This window comes from Ammospiza nelsoni, chromosome 13 (genome assembly GCF_027579445.1).
Source record: "Ammospiza nelsoni isolate bAmmNel1 chromosome 13, bAmmNel1.pri, whole genome shotgun sequence".
NCBI classification, from domain to species: domain Eukaryota; kingdom Metazoa; phylum Chordata; class Aves; order Passeriformes; family Passerellidae; genus Ammospiza; species Ammospiza nelsoni.
The window spans coordinates 4,876,433-4,898,758 of NC_080645.1; the positions used below are offsets into that span (position 1 = coordinate 4,876,433).

Here is a 22,326-nt window from a genome sequence, read left to right on the forward strand (position 1 = left end):
AATCTACTTCCTATTCAGGTAAATTTTAGGTAAAATGCAAGACAGCTAATGATTTTTTATAGAGAATGTTGAAGTGATTTTGGATTATTTAATTACCTGAAATAAAACTGAACTAAACTGGATTCCTTTGGGTTAAAAAAATTATAAACTTAATTTTGGGCCACAATAATTCTCTTTATCTCAAAAAGCATTTTATCAGTCAAGGAAAGACAGGGGAAAGTGTTTTAAGCACAATGTTTATGAAGTCTTTGTTTATGGGAGTTGAAAAGCTGTATTTTATTTTGTTAGTTGTGGTACAAGACCAAAAATAATATTTATAAGCTCTAGTTACTCCTTGAAACTCTTGCTGTGTGCAGTAACAATGTTGACAATGCTCAGTGCTTTGTAATACAAATTTCCTACAATACAGGCACATCTCAGCTATGTAGGATTTTTTCCAGGAAGGACAAAAAGTGTTCATCCCAATAGCAAGCAGTAAAAAATGAGGCTTTAGCCTCCAAAAGTTCAGGTTTGGAGACAATAAGTTGCTTGATAATGTTTGTTTGGGGTTTTTTGTTTGTTTGACTATGGTTATTTGATCTGCCTCATCATTTTGGTATCAAACTCTACAGCATTTTTAAACCCTGACCTGGTTTCAGTGGGTTACTCAGAGGAGTACCAGCAAGTTGGGTATTTCAAGCATGTATATTCCAGTAGAGTCTTGTGAACTGGGCAGAAAACAGAAGAGCTTTTTAGGTCCTTATAACCCTTGGAAACTTTTCAACATGCATTTCTAAACCCAGGTGGATTTTCCATAATTTTTGGAAGTTTATTTATCAACCCAAACTAAGTTCCAGTAGTTATTTTTGCATTGAGTCTTCCTTTCCTTGGATCTGTCTAGTGTGTTCTGTGCTCATCTAGGCACAGAGTGATGTCCTCAGATTACTAAGTCTTTCTGGGCAGCCCTAGCTTGAAAAGACTTTTATTTAATTAGTCTAGTGGAAATTTTGTCAATATTTTTCAATCTTGCACCTCAGAGCATTAAATTTTCAAACAAAGCTGATGTTTCTTAAGTGACAGCCCTAATGATACTTTTATATTGCAAAATTCAAGGTAGATCTTTTCAAACTGTGCATCACAATAAATACAGATGATAAAGATTTAAAAATCTGGTTAGTTTGTTAGAGAGTCTCTAACTTTGCCCTTTTTTTTCATGATTTTGCATAAAATAACAGATTGGAAGTTAAGCAGTCTAGCTGTCCACCTGGTGCATGCAAGAAGATTCAGTCTCCCTTAAATCTACTGACTGAGGGGTTTATTGGGCAGAAACCCAAACTAAACAAAAACCCACGCAGCAATTAAACTCAGTTTTGTTCCTAGCTCAGAAAGAACTGACTGTCCATTCATACAAATGAGGAAAAGTTCTGAACGTTGAATACTAACGAGGGAGACCCCCAAGGGCCTGAAGGGCAGTGACCATGCAGATGGGGCAGGTTGTGACCAGCCTGGATCCACTCCAATCCCTTCCTTCTCCTAGTTCAAGCATTTGGGGCACTGCCAGCAGGTCTGGGTTTAAGCTTGGACATCCTCTGTTCATGTTTCAGCACCGAGAGTCTGCAGACATGAAACGTATGGAGAGGAACAGATGGAACTGTTCCATCCTGATGGTGTTTTCAACCTGGGTTTGCTTAGAGAGGACTCACTAATGTGTCTGAATAGGTGTGCTCAGGGTGGGGGAAAATACTTAGCACAAAGTGGAATTTCCCTGGTGTTGGGGAAGATGAAACAAGAAAGCCTTATAAATATGATTGACAGGCAAAAGATTTTGAGAATATGGAAACTATAAATGAGATTGAAATGAAAGCAAGCTTTGAGATACCTCAGTTACTGAACAGCTGGAAAACAATGGTGTGGCCGGCTGAAGGTGATCCCCTTTTGATGAAACAACACCCTCTGCTTGCAGACAGGCCCAAGTGTCAGAGCAGACCCTACAGCTTGGCAGGAGGGGCCCAAAGAGGAGTTTTTAGGGCTTAAAATGTAACACAGTGTGGTAATGTAATGATTCTTATAGGCTGTATGTAAATGCTATAGGATTTGTGTATTGTACTAGATTGGTTAGTGAGAATTAGAATATTCAGCACAGAAGATTTATTGTAATGTAACGGGAACTTTACTCTCTTACCCCTTTTATTCTCTTGCCCTTTTACTCTCTTACCTTTTTTACTCCCTTTACCCTCTCACCCTCTCTCCCCCTCTCCTTTCTCAGTCCTGCCCTGAGCTGTGGCTGGCAGCTCCCAGCAGCGCCCTGCACTCAGGCCCTTTGCAATAAACCCCAAGTTCCAGACCTGGCTGCGGAGATCTCTCGTCTCCTTCTGTCCCAACCATCCTACCCCCACCACTCCTACACCCTGGGAAGTCTGGAATGGCAAAATAATGCAGTGTATGCAGGGTGGTGGGCAGTACAAGCTGGAGATACATTTCCCTCTCCCATCTCTCTCTCTCTTTCTCAACAACAAATTTCACCACAGTCACAGGAACCCTAAAAGGCAGTGGATATCCCCTTGTTTGGAGATTTCCAAACCAGCTGAGTCTCTCTTGTGTTTAGTAAATTAATTTTTTAAATGAATTCTCATCAAATTTCTAATTATAATATCTTTAAATTTAATGTTTGTATTTCTGATGAAAGACAAACATTTTGGGGGCAGTCACAAGGGACATGAATAATTTCTTTAGAAGCTTATCTAATTAATTACATTTCTCTGTAATGTCTTTAAAATTTGAACTGCCATCATTTCATTAATTTAGATAAAAGTAAATCTTTAGTGTTTAAATATGACACTAGTGCTGAGAATTCTGATAATCTTGAGATTCATTGTCTGTATTTTTATTAAGTGAAGATAAAAAAAGTGTTTAAAATGTTTGGAATATGATTTGCATATTAGCTTTTATTTGGTTTCAAATACATCATTATTTCATGCCATAAGTGCTCTCCTCACCTGTTAGTAAGCAAGATCATAAGATGCAAAGGAATATAAATATTGCTCATGTAATATTTTGGTGGGTGTTTCCTTTTCTTCTTTAATATTCTTTCCATATTAAAAGTTTTGGCTCTCTAAGATGGAAAACGTTGAAATCCTGACGTGTGGTGATCTTCCATGTCCTGTCCAGGAGGAATTTTGATGTTTCAGACAATCCTAGAGATAGAAAGCCTTTTATAGCACTGGTATATTTGAGTTTTCATTTTTTAAATTGTTATTTTTATGCCATTTCAAGGTCAGTAGAGCAATTGAAATTTGCACATTTAGATTTATGGGTGGAGCCTTCCATCTTGTGGATGTCTTTAGCATACAAGGAGGAAACAGGGCTGTAAAATATCAGGTTTGATTAGGTCACAACAGAATTAATCCTGATGGAAACCACAAAACCCACAGTGTATATGGTGATTCTGCCTTTATTCATCTCTGCCGTTTGTAGGGCTGACCCCAGTTGGTCCCTGAGCACTGGCGGGGCCTGTTCTTCTTGTACTTTGTAGTCACTTGTACTGAGAAGTGCACTGAATATTGAGATTTGTCATTGCTGATGATACAAATGAGGTAGAATACCATCACTGGAAAATGATATTCACCAGGAGATGGACTTTGACACTGGGGTTGAGGTACCTGTGGAGGTGTGCATGTGCTGTGGAACAGTTTATCAACTCTCCAGATCAGCTGGTGACCTCAGTTTCAACTTAAATTCATGGGCTTGCTCCTTGGGGAAAAATAATTTAAAATATTTATAAGTAGTATCTGAGCAAATTAACGATGCTGAATTGAGGGAAAGACACAGGCAGCTGCCTCTGAAAGCTATTCAAAGTAGATGAAAACTGTTGGTTTAGCTTTTCTTGCCTTACAGCTCATTTTGCTCTTCACAGTGATAAGCAATTTTATGCAAAATAGCTCTATATTATAAATAATGAGTTGTTACTTCAGTGAAAAAAGTTCACAGGTCACAGTTTTGGTCAATGGTGGATGATCAAAGTGCTTTAATTGTCCAAATTACTGTCTAGTTTCCTGCCTGTCAGTCTCCCATCCATCTTTTTCCCAATGTGGGTCAGTACTTTAACTGTGTTTGCAATGAAGAGATAATAGATGTGCAGTCAGAACAATTAATGGAGTAAAATGTGCTGTGCTCTGCCAAAGATAAACAAAGAAATAAATCTCCGCTGTTTGCGGCCTTCCCTTTTCCATATATAATGGACTTTATCAATAAAACAATACAAACTTCATCAAAGAAAAATCTTACCAATTTAGACCTAGAAAGGTCTTCATTGAGCTAATCTCCAACAAATGCAGTTTGCAGCAGGGATCTATTTATTCTTTTCAGCCACCAAGGCCTGGCCATCCTTTCTCAGCTGCTCTCCAACTCCACAATCCATTGCAGATGAGGCAGCCCAATTAAGCAAGGGCAGCAGTCAAGAGGAGCACGCTGACAGTGCCAGCAGTGCTGTATTTAATTCCCAATTAAATTAAATATGCTTACCTTGGGTACTTTGGTCTCTTTCCTCAGGGAACCACAGCCAGGTGTCCCGGGTGCCTGTTGCTATCAAAGTTCTGGATGTCAACGACAACGCCCCTGAGTTTGCATCAGAGCACGAGGCCTTCCTGTGTGAGAATGGCAAGCCTGGACAGGTGAGTATCCCAGGTTTTTGTTGTGTGAGATTGGGCTGGAGTTTCTCCCTGTCATCTTATGTCATCTTTATTCCCAAAATGGGTGCCTAGGTGTTCATGCTAACAGCTCTTAGCATTAACTCAAGATAAACCCATGATCACTTTCATGGGATGTCTTCTATAATTAAATAAACTTTTCCCCTTAAGGTTTAAAATTAAAGGCGAGTTTAATTAAAGGTGAATTTAGTTTTAAATGAAAGGTGAGTACTTTGGGACAATATCCTGAAAAAATCCTGAGTGTCTTTAAGCTGCCAACATCACACTCTGTGATGGAGCTCAGCACTTTGTAAGTTCATGTGTGTTAGTAGGTGAAAGTATAATCCAACCTAATTTCCAGTTCAGTTATTGACCTACATTGCAGCTGCTCCCAGGTATAACGTAGAATAAACAGTTAAAACAATAAACCCATTTCTCCTTGACCTTATCTCATTATAATCTCTATTCAGTTCTTATTTTTCTATGACAATTGGGAAAAAAATTAAAGAGCAAGCCAGAACTTGATGGAAAGTGAAGTAAATTGTAATTGTGTTTGAAGATGGTGTTGGAGAAGAGAAGTTCAAGTATTCATTATATTAAAAAAATATAAAAAATGTTATTGCTTTCTTCATTTAATGAAAAAAAGCTTGGTGAAGAAACTCACACAACAGTCTCCAAGGTGAGGTCAACAGCAACATGTCAGAAGCAAGATTTAAACTGTTAGTCTTTTTTAAAGAAATGAAACAGATTTGTTCAAAGGTATTCACTTTGAAGGACAAATGTACAGAAATAGAGAAGAATATCTCATATGCCACCTAAATAACAAGGTGAAGATTCAAGAATATGCACAGACATTTAGAAAGTAATGCAGTGTAAATGAGATGTAACTTTTGTCCAGCAAGAGAAACACTGGGTGTTAACACAATTCGATGTTTTTAAACCTTGCAATTTATTTCTAGATTGTGACATTTTATGTAAATAAACAGCAGCTGAACAGCATGACATGGCTTGTTAATCCAACTATTCCTGTGTCTCATGTGGGTGTTAGACATTAAATTCACTGTTCTCTAAAGAAGGTTACCTGACAATAGAGTTAGAAGTTATTTTCTTTTTAGCAGTATCAAATGACAACCTATATAGCAGTGTCTGACAACTCAGCTCTGCATACAGGATCGTGTTGTTACAGAGGATGATTTGACTTTTAGAACCCCTTTTTGTTTAGTAAAATGGTGTCAAAAATGTGCTACTTAAGGAATAAGAATTCTCTCTATCCATTGAAGAGGAGATGTGCCCTTATGGGCAAAACAGTCATGTTGCAGTTGGCAATTCAGTTCTAGCTCAGAGTGGATTTCTGTTTAGCTCAGGGTGGATTTCTGATGCTGAGTAGTTGCATTTTCCAGGATAGATCAAACCTTAATGACTATACCTTTATCCAGGATTCAGTGAGCTTCCCTAAAATCGGAAAGTTCTGTTGTACAGTGTTTTCTGACTGCATTTATCTAGGTATTCCTATTGAATTTCAGATGGTTTAAGAGATAGTGAAAAATGTTCACATTTCATTTTGGAATAAAACAATAAATGAGATGATTAAATAAGAGTCAGCGGGTAAAAAAGGCTTTTGTTTAAGCACTTAGAGAAAACTTTCATTGAAGCTTGATATTCTTTATCTACCATTGCCTCTTACACTCTTGATCTGATGGCAGATGTCACTCTTGAGCATGAATCCTTGTGTGAACTTTACAGATGGTTATTAAATATTTGGCTGCCAGCATGGATGAGGTGGCACTGATCCTGTAATTTATTCTGTGTTTAAACAAATAGCACTACTGGAACAGTAACCAGTCCAGAATAATCTCCAAGGTTAGGTTCTGAATTCAAGGTGTCATTCAAAAATCATCAGCTCCTGTAAAGATTTTAGTAACTCCACTGCCTTATTGTATTTTCTTATGCTTATTTCTATATTCAAGTTTTGAAAGAAATCCTGTTAATAAGTCAGGATATAGAATTCAAGAAACTACATATATCTCTGTTATGAAATAGGTGATATGAGAAAGATACTACTAGTAGCAAAAGCCTAATTTGGATGGTTGTCCAAAGTTTAAACTCAAATGTTACATGTGCAGGAAAGGTGCAATTGTCTTAAGGTATTCCTGTCTGTTGACATTTGCAGTTCCATTTAAATCTAAGTGTAAATCAAATTTGATTTACCATAAAGGAGATTTTATTTGATCTATTGGTAAAACCTTATGTGCAGCCACTAAATGCATTGCACCATCTATTCCAGTTCACTTTCTAAGTGTTCTGTTTTGAGTTCTGATGTAATTGCAGTGCAAGTACAGCTGCTAGTGAGGTGACACAGTGGATTAAAAACTCTTGATGTGTAAAGCTGCCAGATGCATTTTCCTTGCCTTGACCTACCTCTGAGTAAAGGTGCCACAGGCTGATAGGAGAGGAAAGGGAGGGAGAAGGAAATCTGTTTGTCTATGCATGTATTTCTGTGCTCCTCTCACATTTTTACACACAACAGAGAGCTGCCAGAAGTGGTTTTTGTCAGTTATAGGGGGGAAAAAACAACAAACTCCAAAAATTTGGATGTATTGTTACAGTACCTCTAAGTTACCCACAAATCACCTCTTGCCTTTTTCTATTGTCCCTTTTTTTCTGCATAATCCCAATTACTAAAACCAGAACATTCATGGTTTGCTGACTATATCTGTGCTATTGATTGTTCTCCAGCACAATAAAATTATTTTCCTGTAGACCGAGAACAAAACTTCTGTAATGCTGAGTAAGAAAAGTGCCTCACTGGCATTTCCCCAGTCCATACTCAGACTTTTCCAGGGAAGTGCTGTTTGCTGGAAACAAAGCTACAAAATCTTCACTTGATAGTGCAGACAGCAATATATGAGAGCTGAAGGTGGCTTTAACTGGAGCAATATAAAACTGAGCACACTGCTCCTCCAGCCTCCCACAATTTGTCTCTATTTTATTCACTTCTCCTATTAGATTGTTCTTCTTTCTAATGGGGGAAATCTTCAGGTAGATCTTTGTCTTTTCAGCTAGAGCCATCCCTTTACTGCCAGAACCTGCATTTGACTCTTCAGACAAAGTTAAAATTACTTTGTAGTGACTCTACTCTTATGGTGCTTTGAGTCTGCAAAATAATGCAGAAATAACCATGAACAGCAATGGGACTGCAAAAGCTTTTCCAGAGTTGGAACATCAGTCTGATTAAAACTAGAAAAGTGTTTATTAGTGATAAAGAACCATTCTAAGTGAGGTTAACAAGTTACATCACAGGAACAGTCTTTTAAACAGTACCATGTACTAAAATTGCACATCGATAGTTATGATGTATTGAAAATAACTTTGTTTTTCTATTTATCCTTGTAGATATTATTTCAGGCACATGTAGCTTTGTAGAACTGCAATACAATCCTACAAATTAGAAAGTCAAGCTGTCCTAGGGGACCATTTAACTATTCATTACAATCCAGTGCTGTCTGCTAAACAAAATATGCTGATTTGCTAAGTTTCTTCTAAATGTATGTACAGAATCAAATGCATGCATGAAGTATTAATACAACATCAAAGTTGGAATTTTACATGTAAGAATTTCAGAAATTTCAAGACTGAACAGCCAAAGGGTTATTAACTTCCACTGGATATGTAGTGAAAAAAAAATCAGTTCTTATTTTCTTTATTGACCAATTTCTCTGTAGTGGAACAACTTTGGGGTGCATGTTGTTACAGGAAAGAAAAGAAATCTTTAATGGGCAGGAGGCCAATGGCACCTGGGCTGTGCCAGCCATGGGGTGGCCACAGGACCAAGGCAGTGCTGGCCCTGCTGAAGGACCTCCAGCACTGGGGGAAGTTTTGGGAGCCCTGGAGGTGCTGGAGCGTGTCCAGGGCAGGGAACGGAGCTGGGCAAGGGGCTGGAGCCCCAGCAGGGCCTGAGGGAGCTGGGAAGGGGCTGAGCCTGGAGCAAAGGAGGCTCAGGGGGCCCTTGTGGCTCTGCACAACTCCCTGCCAGGAGGGGACAGCCGGGGGGCCGGGCTGTGCTCCCAGGAACAGGGACAGGAGCAGAGGGAACGGCCTCAGGCTGGGCTCAGGGCGGGCACCAGCAGGAATTTGCCCATGGAAAGGCTGCTCAGGCCTTGGCAGGGGCTGCCCAGGGAGCTTTGCAGTGCCCATCCCTGCAGGTGTCCCGGGAAGGGCTGGAGGTGGCACTCAGGGCTCTGGGCTGGGGACAAGGTGGACACTGGGCACAGCTGGGACTCCATGGCCTGGCAGGGATTTTCCATCCTCAGTGATTCTGTAACTCTGTAATTTTGGGATTCTCAGCCATGTTGTGAAGCATAAATTAAGAGTTGGAGAATTACCTCAGTAATATTCCATTGCCTGAGCACACAACATGCAGTAGTAAATATGCCTATCAGCACACTAATAAAAACTTGGAAATGAGAATTACTGGACTTTTCTGACCCCTGTCGAGTAAGAGATACCACAGTTTAATATCACTGCATATATATTATGTTTTCTGTTGTGGGTTTTTTTTTTTTTAAGACCTTATCTTAATGCAAACACACAAAGAAATAAGGTTGCTATGGGAACTCTAACTCTTAATTCTGTGATGTGTGCGTAACACAACAAATGTAATATTGCACCAAGCCTATCTTTTGCATATAATTTTTGGTGCATTTTAGAGAAAGAAGCATTTTATAAACAATGTAGGGAATGGATGGAATACCAGTACCTACAAAATATTATAACAATCTGATAAACTGCACCTGTTACGTGCACTTGCCCTTCCAGATTTCACTGTGCCATAATCCTTTTTCCCTATTGCTTTCCCATTCTGTTAGTGTTTGAAAAATTGAACAGCTCTAAAATATATCTGTCTAAACATCTCTGCCTTGTTCAGGATCCCAGCCCAAACTGCACTTCCCTCTGGTGATGAATTACTGGTACCTGCTCCAGCCCTGGGCACATCACAGTGGGTGCTCCAGTGCCTGACACCTCTGCCAAGAGAAAGCTGAAAATCCTTCCCATCCATCTGCAAATGGCTCCAGCTCTGCACTGGGACAGACAGAGGCTACTTAGATATTTTCCCATTGTTTATATTTTTTCCTACTTTAGGATCCTTTATTCAGACATTAAATTGAAGATCTACCCATAAAGTAAAAAAGCAAAAGCTGAATTAGGCCTATTTCTTTGTCCATCTCTTCTAATACATTTGTTTGAAATCCTGTCAAGGTTTCCACCTTGATATATGCAGTTATAAAAAAAAAACCACCCTCTTTATATGGTATTTAATCAATCTAATTTTTTTTCAATAGGTTTTTGACAATAATAATGATAAAGCTGACCAATAATTAGGCTAGGAATTATTTCTCACATTCCTTCCTAAATTGGGTTGTCCTACAAATCTCACTGCTTGCTCAAACATTTTTTCACATACATAATTTCAAATATTTATATTTTGGTGTTGATCCCTGTGGTTATCTAGTAGGATTTTTGTTCTTTCTTTGACTCTTGAAGAACATAAATATGATTTTGACCATTGTCATATATATAACACATACAGACTGATAGTCCTTGTGGTTAAACCAGAATAAAATGTTAGTTATTGTCATTTTATTAGGGAAACATGGAAATTTTAAAATACAAGTCCATGAATTTGGACAGCATCAAACCCTGCTTCCATTTTTCACTCTATACTTGAAAATTTTTAGTGATTCCTAATTTGAATTTAATTGTGCAAGAAATTATAGGTGCATTGCTTTAGACATTGCAAATAAATACATAAGACAATTGTTATTGGATTCAATGGACATGGAAAAGGTCAATAATTCTAATTAAATTTCTTATGAACACCATCTAGCATGAGCTAACTAGCCCTGAAAGCCAGATCTGAGGGTGGGATCTGGATCCATGGCTGCTTTTGTTTCTGTTTCTCTGGAAAACCTTTGGCATCAATAGCAAGTGCACCAAATATTTTAAAATTCCCAACAAAACAAATCACAAAGAAACACAAAAATATCAAGCAAAATAGCACAAAGCTCCTGGTTATTTTAAAATAGTGTTTATTCATTTCATAGTCCTGTGCAACTTTGAATGATTTGAAGATGATCAGCTGAGTAATGTAAAAGGTAAAAATTTTAAATGGAGGTAAATTCACTTCAGACATTACAGTTGGTCATGTAAATCATATGAAGTACTTCATACAAAGTTACTTGATTATTCAAAGTTATCCAAACTACTCAAAGCACTCTTCTCACCTAATTATCTTGCATTATTCTAGGAATCATTAATTAATAATGATGTTATTAAAAAACAAACAAGCATATCTTCCTAGTACAGGAAAAACTGAGGTTTTATTTTCATTAAAGGAAAAAAATACAGCCCTCAATATTTTCTTTTTTTTTTCTTTCTTCAATTTTGATTTTTTTTAATCTAAAATTTCACATCCAAATTAATTTTAAAAATAATAATTATTCTATGAAATGAAATGTGGGTGGGAGAAGGAGAAAGGATTAAAGGTATATTATAAATCCAAGTCCACTGAGACGCGTGGTCATGTAAATGAAAGCTTCCCATAGGCAATATGAGTCTTTCTGAAGCACAGTTTTGCTTTTTCTGTTGAATAATAATTTATTACTTTTCTAAATCACCAGCAGTTTCTGCTGGCCTCTCTTACCTGTCTCTCCTTATTTACTGGCTCTTTGTTCTGGAACTATTTTAAAAGGGGCAGATACAGTTCCTCTTCCCAAGGTTTTCAGTCTAAGGTCTATAAAAACCTTGCAAAGTTATAAATTATATTTTTAAATCTGGCATGGAGAGAAATGAAATGTGTCCAATAAATATAGTTTTTTCCAGCACTGTCTGTTTATCAGGAGTGTGAAAACTTAATGAGCCCATTTATGTTGCAGGTAATTCAGATTGTCAGTGCTGTTGACAAGGATGATCCTAAAAATGGGCATTATTTCCTGTACAGCCTTCTTCCTGAAATGGTCAACAACCCAAATTTCACCATCAAGAAAAATGAAGGTAAGTAGAACAAATAAAAAATATGTATTTCAATATTACTTTCAAATTGGTTTGTTGATTTCCAGTTACTTTACCAGTGTGTCCTTTGTGCAATTAAAATGTAAATAATCTGCTGAATGGTACCTTCATTATAGCGCTTAAGCTATTTCCAATAAGTTTAAAGTAGGTAAGAAGCAAGTGAAATGAATGTGGAATTTAGATCCAGAAAACAGCTCACTGGCTTAAATAAAATGAAAGGATGGATTTACTGTCTGTATTATTCCTATTAATTTGAAATTCCAGAGATATGTTCTAAGATGAAAATCTGAAAATATGTTGGTAAATAAATGTTGATTCCTACATTGAGTGTTTATGGATGGGAACATAAAATTAAGTATCTACTAAATCTCCCAAAGAAAGCAGCTTTTCAGCCTGTTTGTTGTGTGTATAAAGGTTCCAAAGTATTTTGGTGAGGAGCTTTTGCTAGAAAGAGAAATCCCTTAGGTCAGCAAAGCCCAGAAGGGCACTTTGAGTCCCTGTTTTTTGGAGCACTTCTGGAAGGGCAAAATGTCATTTTACAGGGCTGTAGAAGGGACCATTCACACGTGATGGGGAAAAAAAGACCCATTTAATATTGTTGGGCAATAAATTTATACTGATCCTATTCTTTGGCACACAGATCAGTTTGAAGGTCAGGAGAGAAGGAGCTAGGACTGATCCCAAGAATGCTGTAAAGAGTGCTCCATGTGTTTGTAGTTGAATATTCAGCAAAGTTGTTTTATCTTGGCTCTTTTTAATAATGCACACCCTGCCAGGAATGCTGGTCAAATTCAGTTTCTTATTTGAAATTGTAAGAAAGTAAAGCCCTGTTTAGTCCATTACTAATAGGAAGATGAATGTTTGTGCTGTATGTGCAGGGGTGTAAAAGCAATACGTGAAATGTCAATTAAAGAGGAAACGCTCTTTGCATTTTTTTTATTCTATCTGTTCCAACCTAGAATCATGATGACACTGTTTTGCTAAATGACACTGCACCTAAATTCTTAAATCTGCTTAAATATAACCTTTATTTTGCTTTTCTTTAGATGTGTTTTTCTCTTCTAGCATTCACAAAGTGTGTCTCTACTTATATCTCTATTTTCTTGTAGTAAATGAGTCTCTGTGTGTTTTCTGGAGAAGATAAAACAAATCTCTTCAAAATGCATTTCATAATCATCAGCAGTGTAACACAAATTGAATTAAGCATCCTAAATGTGAGGTGGTTTGCTTGGCACAGCATGACAAAGTAAAAAAGATCTTAGCATTTCTCTTCATGTTTAAATACTGAGCTCACGTTGCTAATTACCCTTGTCCTTCCAATCTGTTACCCATTTAAGACCCACTCCTGCTCCTACTCACAGACAATGGCAAAATGAGTCCTGAGCTGAGTGGGAGTGAGGAAACTTTCTATGCAACAAGGTTTAGAAAAATAAGTCCAATTTTGTTACATCATTGTCACTCAGTTTTATGAAGTTTTTAATGTGTTTGAATCAGTTAAATGTGAAAATCCTCTTAAAACAACCACCTGAAGTCTCTTGAAATTAAAAATCTGCTTGAAGAGACTTTTCGGATTCAATCCTCCAGTATCCAGTAATAAAATTCCAACTACGCATGCCATCCTTGTCTATCAAGGTTGCTCAGTCAGGGGTGCTGTGCACAGTTGATGTTAGAACATGATCTCCCACAGGAAGCAAATACTTCTGTCAGAGCCAAAATCAGGGTATCATTTGGCTGAGGTGAGTTTTATGTCCTTTAAACATCATAGATCTTCAGTAAGTCTTTATTTAGTTATGCCACTTAAACAATGAACTTGACCATGACTTTGTCTTGAATGTATCTGCCAGATAAGCATGAGTGATTATTCATGTTGAAAGAGAGCAATATCCCTAAAAAACCCTGAATTCACAAGTCAAATTTCTCCTTTTTTTTGTATTACTGAGTGTCTGGGCTGTCCATAACCAAGCTGGTGTGGTGTGGAACTGTAAGAAAATGTCTGTAACAAACTCTTCTTTCCTTTCTGGAGATCAGATCGATGCTCAACACAGTAAAGCTTGGAACAGAAAAACATTCCCTCACACTGGTGGCCAAAATCCTTGACATCTTCCTGTGTCCTCAGCCTCAATTTTCTCTCAGATTAATGAATTCCTACCAAATTAATTCTTCAAGGCAACAGAAACTTTATGGCTACTGAAGAAATGCTGTCTATTGGTGAACACCACACAGGGACTGCATTTTCTCAGGAAGCCTCCTGTAGAAACCCAATTTTTACTTGCTAGAATCAGCACATCTCTTTTAAATAATTTTTAGTACTTTGCCTTTCTTCAAAATTCAAAATTCTCTTGAGGGTTGAGATAAACAGAAGTACTTCTCCTCAAGAAATGATATTGCTCTTTTGAGTTGTCTTGTGCTTTAGGTAACTGTGTGGCATTTGGCCACCATGGAATGATGACATTGAATGTGGTGACATTGGTGTGTCTCTCTCTGCCAGGAGAAAAAGCTGCAGTGCCCTCTTTCTGTACCTCCTGCCAAAGAATTCATAAGATGTCTGTGATTTGGAATGTTGCCTTCCTGTGTAGAACATAAGCATAACCATTAATCAATTTAGCTTGTTGCACACAGGCTGATTCTGTTGTTCAAACCTTCCAGATCACCCTAAGGCAACTTCCCTTGATAGTCAGTAATTAACTGTGCTGCTGACATGCTCTGCAAATATTATGATTGGCCATGTTGTTGAGAAATGTGTTTAACTAAGTGACACAACAGGTATCTTCATCAGGAACCACAAAAAAAAAAAAAACAACAAAACAACCAACCAAAAAACCAACTAACAAAAAAAAAAAAAACACCCAAAAACCCCCAAACACTTCTCAGAATATTTTATTACATATATAGAAGTTATGCTTATTTTATTACATATATAGACATTATGCTGTGCTCACAGCAGGATCTGTGCCTTGAAATGGTGCACTGGTGTTCTTCATTTGCTTGGTTTGTTGAATTTCCATATTAATTTCCATATTATTTCCCCCACATTAATTTTTCCATATTATTTTTGATATTAATTTCCCTATTATAAATTTCCATATTCCCTCTGTAGACAAGATATCCAAAACTGTAGAGGCTGTGGTGAGTTTATGTAAATAATGTAAAAAACGTAAATTTAAATTCCATCATGCATCTCACTGAACATGTGTAGATCATGTCTTAGCCATCTTTATTTTCCATATCTACTGATGCTTTTCTTCTGTCCTTTCCTGAGCTCAGATGTCCATTACTGGTGGGATTTGTAGGTTTAGCGCCTTGGGTTCCTGGGCAGTGAGTGATAATCCAAATCCAGGCAATCATGCCCTCTCCAGCTGTAATCAAGGCATGCTGAGCTCTTGGATTGCCAGGTGCAAAAACCTTTATCCCCTCTCAAGAGAAATAATAGAGTTATATAAAAAATATATATAAGAAGTTAATGCTAGATGAAAATCATGTCATGTTTTCTGTGTTAGACCTATGACTAAACCTGTGACTTTGTGACATAACAAGTCCCTGACTGCACAAACTTCTGACTGAATCTCTGGGCACTTTTCACGTGCTTTTCTGCTGGGTTTTCTGCATAGGAACAGAAGCAGGAAAAAAAATGAAAATCTGTGTTTTGTGTGGTGTGTCTGAGAAACCTCGAACCAGAAAAACCTCAAATTTCAGATGAAAATATCTCATGTTTAGACAAGTGTTGATACACTCTAGCAATGTGTTGTAGACTGACTAGAATTAACCCTTCCAAAAAAACTGTAGGCTCACAATAAATGACATAAAACTGACAGGAATCTAGACAACTGATGAGGATTTTGTACTGTCATGGCATCAGAAAACAGAAATGAGACCTCTGGAAATGGAATTAGAATTTGTTGACAGCTTTTTTTTCAGGTGAATGGTCTTCACAGAGTACTACCTAAAATCTTCTCTGCATCCCAACAACCCTCTCACAGCAGTACTTGTTTTCAGCATTGAATCCTTCAGGTTCCCTTAGATTGTTCAAGTGAGAACAGAACTCTGTGATAGGAGCATTTTCACACATGCAAACATTTTGATATGCTGCCAGTGCAATTTTTACTGTCAAAAACTACCAAACGCATCTTTGCCATAAAGAGACCTAAAGTTTTTCCCACGAGAAGTTGCCATTGCTATTCCATTTTTCTGATGCCAGAATCTGTTTCCTAATGGAATAAACCTCAAATTGGGCATTCCACAGTGCCTTTGGATGCAGTAATTCTTCTGAGAGGAGAATTTATCTTTCCTGGATAAATGGGATATTCCATAATTCTTGTTGGGCTTATGTAGCAGAGCAGTCCTGGGGTTGCCTGGTTTATGGCCAGGGCTTAGCTTTGGATTAAGAACCTTACTGGCATGAGCTCATATTCCTGCAGAAATCCAATAGCCTGATTTGGCTTGTAACAGGCTGATTATCAGTGATCAGTCTCCTCTCTCCTCAAATATTCAATGTCCATCTGGCAAGTTGAGCTCTGAGTTTGGTCCTGATTCTAATGAGTGCATAGTAAAATGTATTTGTTTTTTTTTTAATTGAAGAATTATAAATCTGCCTCAGTGATGAACTGTTCTGTTGATTCTCTCTAACAAGCTTAATATTTATACTCAGCTACACTTAGTTTGTTAAATCTATGACACATAGAACAGCTCCAAGAGTGATCATGTTTAAATATCCATTTCTTTCATTCTTTCCTTCAAGTTAAATCTTGCTTATGTCCTCCTTGTGCTGCTTTGAAAGTGCAGGCACTGTGTCAGGTGTTTTAAAGGAAATGGCCTGGTAAAATCACTTCAATCACTGCCTTGCATGCCTTTGTATATTATGGATTATTTTATATTTCATCACCTCTTTATCATTAGAAACCAAATATTTCTAAACTTTCACAATAGCTGAGGAAAGCTATTACATGCAAGCACTTTTAGATATCCCAAATAATAAGACAAATTATTATCACTTTTTTGTTAAAGTTCTTCTCTGTCACTGTGTTTTTAATACAATAAAACCTGGATTTTTCCTCAGATTTTTTCATCAAAGTATTTTTAGCAGCATCTGTCAAATACATACCTGGAGGGTGAGTCTTTTGTTCCCACCAGAGTAACTCTCATGTGTTAAAATAAGTCTTTCCCTGAAACAGTTTCTTTTGGCATTTCTGGATAAGTCTCTCTGCCATTGTCTCAGATGCCAGCTGAAGCTCCTTCTGTGTTTTTGATTGATTTTTCTCTCCAAATGTGTCCCTCAGAGAGCTCTGAGGTGACTCCTCTGTTTCATTGCCCTGCTTTCACTTTGCCCAATTTCAAAGTTAACCCCCTGACCCCAGGTACAAATTTCCAGAGCAAGGACATCATTAAGCCCATCATTTCTGGGTGGATGTGCAGTGAACATCCAGAATCACAGCACCCAAACAGTGCCTTGGATGTGAGCAGCACATCCTCACACATTGCTGCAGTTTCAGGCAATTTTGGGAAGCTTTGTGGCCCAGCTGCCACGTGCCAGAGGCTGTTCCACAATGGCACTGCTCGAGGGAAAGCACATGCTTATGTATTTCTAATGGGTTTAATTATCATCCTCGTTTCTTTTCTATATCAGTAATTAGACTTTCAAACTCCAAAACATTCCAAATCACATCCTTGTTAGTGGTTTTCTTCAAATTAAGTGATGTGCTCAGTCTTGCATCTTATAAGTTATTATTTTTCTACCATCTGTCAATATTAGTGGTATGGAATAACATCCAGAAGATGTAAAGGAATATGAGGCATAATCTAAGGAAAAGCATTGATCAACATCTCTTTTAATAGATGTGGTTTTTGTCACCAGAAATCACAAGGAATACTTGCATAACAAGGTGCAAGCAGTGTGAAAGGAGCAGAGATAAAAATAAAGCATTGCAATGTATTAAAAAATAACAAACACAAAGTACCCTATTATCTGGCACTGGTGTGTCAGGATCTGCCATCCACAGGCACACATCATGTTTCTCCAGGAGTGTTCATAGTGTGAAAAATGTATTATAAATATCATACTATCAATCTTATTCTCAACATGGCATTTAAACTGGAGTTGTTAAATAGCAAAGTTCAACATTTTTGTAACCTGTGCATGCCAGAAGAACCTCAGTTTATTGATTTTTTTATGAATAATAGAGTTAATAATGAAATTGCTAATACAAAATTATTGAAATGTTTCCTTTGTAGTGTGGTTGAAAGATTTTGTTCAATAAGTTCATTTTTTGCTTCTATTAGAAATTTTAAGTTAAATAAATTAAAACAAAGCATAAAAATGTTATTTTGCTGAGTAGGAAGGTCTAAATATTACCAAAACAAATCATGTGGTAGTTAAGGTAACTACATTCTATGAAACACTGTAATTCTGTGAATTAAGAATAATTTGGCATTATTTTTTTTTTCCTAAAAATACTTAATTATATTTTGGATGCATACTTGCCTTTCTCAGCTAAAAAACAAAATGTGATTTACAGTCCTGAAGTAACACAGTCTACTGATGGCCTGCAAGTTATCCTAAACTATTGAGCCCCCTTTTATGAATTATGTGTCTGGTGTGCCTTGTTCTGCTGCTGGAAAATGTGTCAGGATCATGGTGGGGCTGGGAGGGGACCTGGGGACACTGTGGCACCAGGCAGGGACACCATGGAAAGGACAGGACTGATTCAAGCTCCACTGCATTAATATGCGAAAAGGGATGTTCAGCCAGCCAAACAGCTTTGCTGGAGTGAGTGGTTGTGCATTGGGTGGCAAGTGGTAAGACCCTGAAATAATTCATGCAGTTCTTTATTTATTATACTCAGGTACCTTTATCCTTGGTCCTTAGACAATTCACCTGCCTGAAACTGCTTTGGATCAGAAAACATGCTAGATCATCCTTTGTGAGAAAAGTAATCAATTTTCTCATTTGCATATCTGACAATTCTAAGATGTAATGTCATCCTGCGAAGTAGGACTGTGCCTAAGAACTGAAAGAGAGGAGCCCTTTCTCAGTGACAAGTGATGAGCTCTGTGAGGAGGAAATCGGTGTTATACATCTTTGGATTATTCTCAAATTCTAGAAGACTTGGTAGAATTCCAAGATAATGATAATATTCCCAAGGGACCCCAGTACATTCCAGTAGTGCTCAGAGGTTCTGTCTTGCCAGGCAGTGGATGAATTTCCATTTTCACTGGTTTTACATTGCAGTTGAAGTGATAGATCTGACTCCTGCCTACTATTCCTATCAAGGCTACACTTTTCCCTGGCACTGCAGTGTTAGTCTCACCTAGCTGAGAATGCTGGTGCCAATGCTCTCAGTGTCTTTCTGCTGATAACTTTCTGCTTCCTTTCCCCCTTTTTTCTTTACTATAATCACTATCAGCTGTGTTCTGTTGTTCCCTCAAGTTCTGTTTTTCCTTGATGTTGACTATCAGTTGAGTGAGATTTGAAACAACTTCCCTGGCAGGGATGGCTGCGGTGTTGTTTTCTGAAGTGATTGCATTACTGTAGATGGGAAGCCAGCATTTTTCCACTCCAATCCTTTGTCCTTCACTGACACCTGCTTCTGCTGTCTTTCCTGGCTTTCTTCTTGCATGCAGAGCCACAAACCAGGTGAAGAGTCAGTGCAGTTCTCCTGCAAACACTTTTCACCCCTGCCTGGGTGATTTCAGCTTCTTACAGTGGTTGTGTGCTTTTCACCACTTCAATAGGCTAAAGAGGTGACTCCTTCTTGGTGCACACAGCAGAAACAGAGAATTAAGATCAACTCTTCAGAGGCTAACTCAGCTGCCAGCTCCTCCACCCTGTGACCCTTCTGTCTGTTCTGTCCACCTGAATCCTTATTCACTCCTCTCCTGTATTCAGGATGCAGGACTCCAGACAGATTCCCTCTCTCCTCGCCCTAAGCCAGAGGTGATCCATCAAGTCTTCACTGGACTGGACGGGCCAAGCTGATGGATGAACCAGCAAGGAGGGGGCCATCTGGTAAGCTGATTGTCCTCTTGCAGGCACCTCCAGCTCCTCTTCAGCCCCTCTGTACTTTTCACAGTTTTGCCCTGGCAAAGTTTTTCCTGGGAGCTTCTGTTCCAAATGCTGTTTAACCTTTCCCTCCTGGTTCACTTGAGCTCTGTGGTGACAACTTCTTTCCAAGCCTCCCAAATGCAGACTTTCAGACAGCTACAGAGGAGTTGTATATGCACACTGGAAAATCAGACTGATTCCCACAGCATCCCATCCTTTCAGAGACTGCCTTTTTTTGGTCATTTGAATCAAACACAATTACAGAGTTATTGCAGAGCATTAGTGCAAACATGACCCAGCCCCAAACAGCTTCCAGTGAGGGTGATGAGACCCAGCTAAACCCAAATACATGCAGCCTGCCATTATGCATACATGACTAAAGAGACTTTTACTTCACTCGCTCTTAATTTATTATTTGTGCTGCTAGCAACAGAATGTTGCCAAGACGTCAATTATGTTTCATTTTATAAATCAAACTAATTGAGAACCAGATGCAATCTGAGTGAAAAAGATCTGAGGTCAGTGTTGTGCACCATATGCACGACAGTGCTTACTCATGATGAGGGAATGGATTGGACAGCTGTGAATTTTCCTGCTGTAGGAGTTTCATCAAGCTCGGTAGTGTAACGTCCTTAGCTCTCTTTTCCAGTTTATTGCATTAATTTCATAACAAATCTAAAGAAGAGTGAGTAAGGGATAAAAAGTTGTGAAAACAAAACAGGAGAGCAAAAGAATTTGGTCAGTAAGTTAGCTTGAAAATCTGTCTGATTCAGTAATAACATGGAACATGGATGAAAGAAATAGCAGAGAAGAACAAATTGAATCTTCAGTGTGACTTAATTTCAGACACATAATGGGAAAATAGACATTAAGTCAAGATCTCAAGACTGAACTTCTTTGCAGGCAGAAGGGTGGTGTTCTTACTGAGTGCAGAACTTCTGCACTAACAGCAGTAGGATCTGCAGTACCAACTCCTTGGAATTCATCAATGGGCAGGGCCTGAGCCCTGGGGACATCATCTCCTCCCTGGGGACACTGCAGAGCCACACGGACACACTGCTGTGCCCTGGGCTCTGGGATGGCCCTGCTGGAGCAGGGAGGTGCCACCAGGGCAGCCCCTTTGGGTCCTTCCAGCCTTTTCTTACTCCAGGTTTCTGTGATGGGAAGTTCTCACCCAGCCTCACCCATCCTGGGATTGTGTGAAACATTGCTCCACCAGCCTTTAATCAAAGGTTCCCCAAGTGCCTTAACACGACTCCTTAAAAACTCACAGCACCCATGATTATCATATTCTAGGACTTAAGAAGTATTTAATAGTAGTATTTATAGCTAAGTGAATATATAATATTTGGAGATAAATTTCCAGATTTTTAAGCAGCTACCTTCTGAAAGAGTTCAGAGATTTCTAAGTACCACTCCTGGCTTGATGGGTACATCTGATTCCTCTAGGTTTTCTGCAAAAAGCAATTTCTGGGGTGGAAATGTTCATGGACATTTGCACTGACTGTTTTTGACTTCCTGGAAATGGATTTAATTCTGAGTAGGAGGAATGATGTACTGAGGCTAAAGGTTCTGGTTGAACCTCTGCCCCATCACCACCTCAATATATTACCCAGCAGAGTCATATTGCATCTAAGAAGTTCTGTGTTCACCTCATGGTAACCTTTTGTTTTGGTTTGACTATATTTGGATTTTATCCCTAAGTATCTTCCTTCCTTCCTTCCTTCCTTCCTTCCTTCCTTCCTTCCTTCCTTCCTTCCTTCCTTCCTTCCTTCCTTCCGCCACTTCCGCCACTTCCGCCACTTCCGCCACTTCCGCCACTTCCGCCACTTCCGCCACTTCCTTCCTTCCGCCACTTCCTTCCTTCCTTCCGCCACTTCCTTCCTTCCTTCCGCCACTTCCTTCCTTCCGCCACTTCCTTCCTTCCGCCACTTCCTTCCTTCCTTCCTTCCTTCCTTCCTTCCTTCCTTCCTTCCTTCCTTCCTTCCTTCCTTCCTTCCTTCCTTCCTTCCTTCCTTCCTTCCTTCCTTCCTTCCTTCCTTCCTTCCTTCCTTCCTTCCTTCCTTCCGCCACTTCCTTCCGCCACTTCCTTCCGCCACTTCCTTCCGCCACTTCCTTCCGCCACTTCCTTCCGCCACTTCCTTCCGCCACTTCCTTCCGCCACTTCCTTCCTTCCGCCACTTCCTTCCGCCACTTCCTTCCTTCCTTCCTTCCTTCCTTCCTTCCTTCCTTCCTTCCTTCCTTCCTTCCTTCCTTCCTTCCTTCCTTCCTTCCTTCCTTCCTTCCTTCCTTCCTTCCTTCCTTCCTTCCTTCCTTCCTTCCTTCCTTCCTTCCTTCCTTCCTTCCTTCCTTCCTTCCTTCCTTCCTTCCTTCCTTCCTTCCTTCCTTCCTTCCTTCCTTCCTTCCTTCCTTCCTTCCTTCCTTCCTTCCTTCCTTTTCTTTTTCTTTCTTTCTCTTTTTTTCTTTCTTTCTTTCTTTTCTTTCTTTCTCTCTCTCTTTCTCTTTATTTTTTATTTCTCTCTCTCTTTCCCTCCCTCCCTTCCTTACCTCCTCCCTTCT

At 38.8% G+C, this 22,326-nt stretch overlaps 1 protein-coding gene across 1 annotated transcript in view; it reads left to right on the plus strand.

Annotated features, from left to right (window-relative positions):
• Positions 1 to 22,326, plus strand: part of CDH8 (cadherin 8) — a 148,183-nt gene that overhangs the window by 106,745 nt on the left and 19,112 nt on the right. Inside the window, exons 10-11 of the mRNA XM_059481460.1 lie at positions 4,528 to 4,649; positions 11,597 to 11,714. Coding sequence (XP_059337443.1) covers positions 4,528 to 4,649; positions 11,597 to 11,714 — 240 coding nt within the window. The remainder of the gene's footprint in view (positions 1 to 4,527; positions 4,650 to 11,596; positions 11,715 to 22,326) is intronic.